Source organism: Pygoscelis adeliae, unplaced genomic scaffold, assembly GCF_000699105.1.
Source record: "Pygoscelis adeliae isolate BGI_AS28 unplaced genomic scaffold, ASM69910v1 Scaffold760, whole genome shotgun sequence".
Taxonomy (NCBI): domain Eukaryota; kingdom Metazoa; phylum Chordata; class Aves; order Sphenisciformes; family Spheniscidae; genus Pygoscelis; species Pygoscelis adeliae.
This window is the reverse complement of record NW_008823868.1, coordinates 126,923-130,494: the sequence shown is the minus strand read 5'-3', so window position 1 is coordinate 130,494 and position 3,572 is coordinate 126,923. Positions and strand designations below refer to the sequence as shown.

Below are 3,572 nucleotides of genomic sequence, written 5' to 3'. Positions count from 1 at the left end.
GCTCTCGGCCAGCTACCGTAGCGCGGAGCGCGGCGAGGTCCGCGCCGCGCCGCCAAGCTCCGACCCCGGCAGGTAAGCCAAGGAGGAACAGACTTTGTTTCAAATGCTGTCCAAGCACAGTTAAGCTATTCGTCTAGGGCCCCGCCTTTCGGGTCCAAACCGGTTTCTTTCTGGAAAAGGGAACCTTTCACTTTGCAATGAAAGGCCGTTTTCATTCGCTCGTTCGTAGGCCACAGCCGGCCCTCCTCACAACAAAACCAAACCAAAATCCCACCTAGTCGCAGCCCCTGTGGGAGGGCACCTGCCCCTCCGGCTCCCTCGGCTAGAGGCGAGGAGCGGCGTCCAGGGCAGGGAAAGCTACGCCTCGACTTCACTTTTTGCTGCAAGAGGCTGTAGTTGCTCGAATCAGATGTTTAGACAGGTAAAACAGAAGCGATAAAGAAATATACACCTCGGAATCTGTAAAGCTTCGGACTGATTTAGGCCTTGCAGACGGGGGCTATCCGTAGGGGGTTCCTGCAGGAAAACAGGGCGTAACGGCCACACTTAAAAACAAACAAACAAACAAACAAACAAACAAACAAACAAAAACCTACGCAGAACAACGACCGGCACTGCAAAGAGCCCTGCGGCACAGGCACCTCGGAGGAATGAGGGGTCAGCTCTGGAGTAGCGAGGAAGCGACTGCCTTGCGCGGTGCTTTCCGAGTAATTAAAATCCTAAACCGAGCAACTGTTAAAAGCCAGCGACACCACACACAGACGGGAGCAGAGGACAGGACAGCCAGCAGCACCTGAATGGGGCTGCCCCCGGGGAAAGCTACGTGGGAGTAGGCGTGGCGAAACAAGCACGAGCACAAGCACCTGGGAGTGTTACACCAGTTCGGTCAACCGTTTGTCTCTTTACGCTTCGGATTTCCAGTTTCGCGCTGCTTCAGGAAGAACGAGTGAGAAAGCAACACGTGTCACTTAAAAGCCCCCCAGAAAGAAAAAACCAAAACCAAAACACCCCCCCCCCCAAAAAAAAAAAAAACTGTAAAAGGTGGGACCGAGTTTGGAAAAATGCATCTGTTCCGGCTTTTGCAAGTGGAATGTGATTCTTGTTCGCGGGCTAATACACAGAGCACAATCCCTAGGGCCAGGAACGGTGAGCCAGGAGCTGTGCGCGGGCTGCCGGAGACAGGCTACAGGGGTTCTAGGACAACCACAGAGCAACAAGACATGAGAGGGGCGCAGGGCGACAGCCCTGCTTCTCGGTTTCAATGAGGAATGGTTTAAAAGTAAAACTCTTCTCCAGCTAATTTCCTCCCGCAATAAAACCAACCAAGCCGGCCCTCGTATGTACAAGACCAGTTAAACATTAGCCTTCCCCCTCAAAACACTAGGTACGAACATCCGGTAACATTCTACAATGGAAAGTGCTTTAAGAAAGAAGGATTCTGTAGTGCCAGTGACAGAACTGATCTGGTGGGGCTGGATGATGCTGTTGACGCTGACGTCAGCTACTCAGGCCAGGGCAGCTCGTTTCTCCTCGGGGGTCTCCTCCAGCAGCTGCATGATCAGTTCGTGGAGGGGTTTGCAGATCTTGGCGTAGCCCCCCCCCGTCAGGTGCAGGAAATCAAACATGTCGTGGTACGAGATGGTGCCATCCGAGTGCACGAAGCCGACGTCCGCATCCAGAAGCTGGACGTTGGGCAGTTTGGGGAGCGAGGCCTTGAGCAGGTGGTTCACCTTGGCATTCTTCTGCCGCAGGGGGTTTGGCTTCTCTCCACGAGGTAGCAGGCCCTGGCACGAGAGGGAGGCAAAAGAGAGCTTCATACGACCTTGGTGGCATAACAACGCCTGCTCTTCCTTCCAATTCAGGCTGCCTTCCCAGATTTAAGGCGCCTGCCACAAGAGGAACTCGTCCCTTGCATCAGACGTCGGCCGTTCAGACCGAATCGGGCACGCAGCGGAAGGAGCCAGACGAGCTACAAGCGCAACTGGCACAGCACCTGCCTGGGTTTTTTGTGTCCCCGGCCCCCCCCCCCAAATGTACCAGCTGTGCCCTTTGTGTAAGCTTTCAGCGGTGTACCGCATGCCGTCGCCCAGCTTCTCGACAGGAGAGGCACCGGCTAACCCGCCGGGACAAGGAAGCCGACCAGGATTTCCAGTGCCAGCTCTGACCCGGGCAGCTTTCCCCCCCCACTCACGGGATTTCTCCAACAACGTTTCTAAGCAGGAGAGCTTAGCCGTACCGCTAACGGGGGCGATTACACCCGTCTCTGGAGGGGCTGAAGGGGCGACTTCTGCAAAGCCAGGTGAACAAGGGGAGGCAGGCACAAAGGAGAAGACAGATAAGGCGACTGCCCTCCCCGGTACCCATCGGTAACTCCCAGCGTCGCAGAGGCGCGGTACAGAGAACATGGGGCTTCCTCGGAGCGGTTTGTTTTCGCAGCGCTCCAAGAGACGTACCAGTACAATAACTTTGGCCTGTGGCTGCTGGGTGTTTATCAGGCGCACGATAGCCTCGATTCCACCTGCTACTTCTTCTGCTGTGTTTTCGTGATTATTTGTTCCGACCCAAACAACGATGACCTACGAGGAGAAAAAACGTTTGCAGCTTTTTCAGGACGACTCGCAACGGGCTTGCTGCCCCTGAAGACCCTGTATAAACGTCACCCGCGACCGGCGAGCTACAGGGAAGAGGCAGGCTGAAGGCTAAACCCAGGCTGCAAGGGGTCTTCAGCTGCCGGTTATGCCCATCTCCGAACAGCCCCTTACGCGCTTCTGCTTCGGCCCTCGGTACGGGTGAAGACCTAACAGCGGGCTCGGATACGAGCAACACCGCCTCCCGGCCTGGGGTACGCACCGCGTAACAGCACCCGGGCGCGCCGTCCACCGCCTTCGGTGAAGACGCTCGCAACAGGACCGCAGCCGTAGGCGCAGACCGGGAAGCCGACCTCCACCGCGCATCCCGAGCGCCTTTGCTAGCTCTTTATCGAGTCCTTCACCGCCCCTTCCTAGAGGCCGGGAAGGCCTGCCGGGCCCGAGAGACGCACCGCAACTCCAAACTACACCTAGCGACAGTCAATCGTAGGCCCGATCGACAGTTTCGCCGCCGCTAGCAGGCGGCCTCTGTTTACTGACGCCACCTTCCGACCCGCGTGCGCAGCAGGGTGAACCCCGCGTACGGGACGCACAGCTCTGTTCCCAAAGACTCCTGCTTCAGCCCAACGCATTGCAATACCCGACGCAGGCTCGGCGCCAACGGTGGCTCAAACGAGAAGAGTTCTGTTAAGAGTAACAGCTCGCTCGGTTCTGCACCGCTCAAGCGCTGAAGCCTCAGCTCTAAGGCAGCGCAGGGCTGCCCGGTTTGGTTTTCCGCTTGTACCTTCGGCTTAATGTTCTCCAGTTCGCCATTCTTCAGTCTCCATAGAACGTGTCCCGTGGTGTCTCCACCAATCCCAAAATTCAATGCGTGAAGCGGTGAGAAGAGCTCTCGCCATATCTGCAATCAGAAATCAAATTGCTATTTCGGGGCAGCGTCCTGACCGTGAACGAAAGATACTACGCAGGCAAGCGATGTCTTCC

The 3,572-nt window shown here is 56.6% G+C and overlaps 1 protein-coding gene across 1 annotated transcript in view; it reads right to left on the bottom strand.

Annotated features, from left to right (window-relative positions):
- Nucleotides 1-41: 41 nt before the first annotated feature.
- PAFAH1B2 (platelet-activating factor acetylhydrolase 1b, catalytic subunit 2 (30kDa)) overlaps nucleotides 42-3,572 on the bottom strand; it is a 5,361-nt gene continuing 1,830 nt past the window's right edge. Inside the window, exons 3-5 of the mRNA XM_009332459.1 lie at nucleotides 3,373-3,489; nucleotides 2,454-2,576; nucleotides 42-1,784 (exon numbers count right to left, since the gene is read on the bottom strand). Of these exons, the coding sequence (XP_009330734.1) occupies nucleotides 1,506-1,784; nucleotides 2,454-2,576; nucleotides 3,373-3,489 (519 nt within the window). The 3' untranslated portion in view covers nucleotides 42-1,505. The remainder of the gene's footprint in view (nucleotides 1,785-2,453; nucleotides 2,577-3,372; nucleotides 3,490-3,572) is intronic.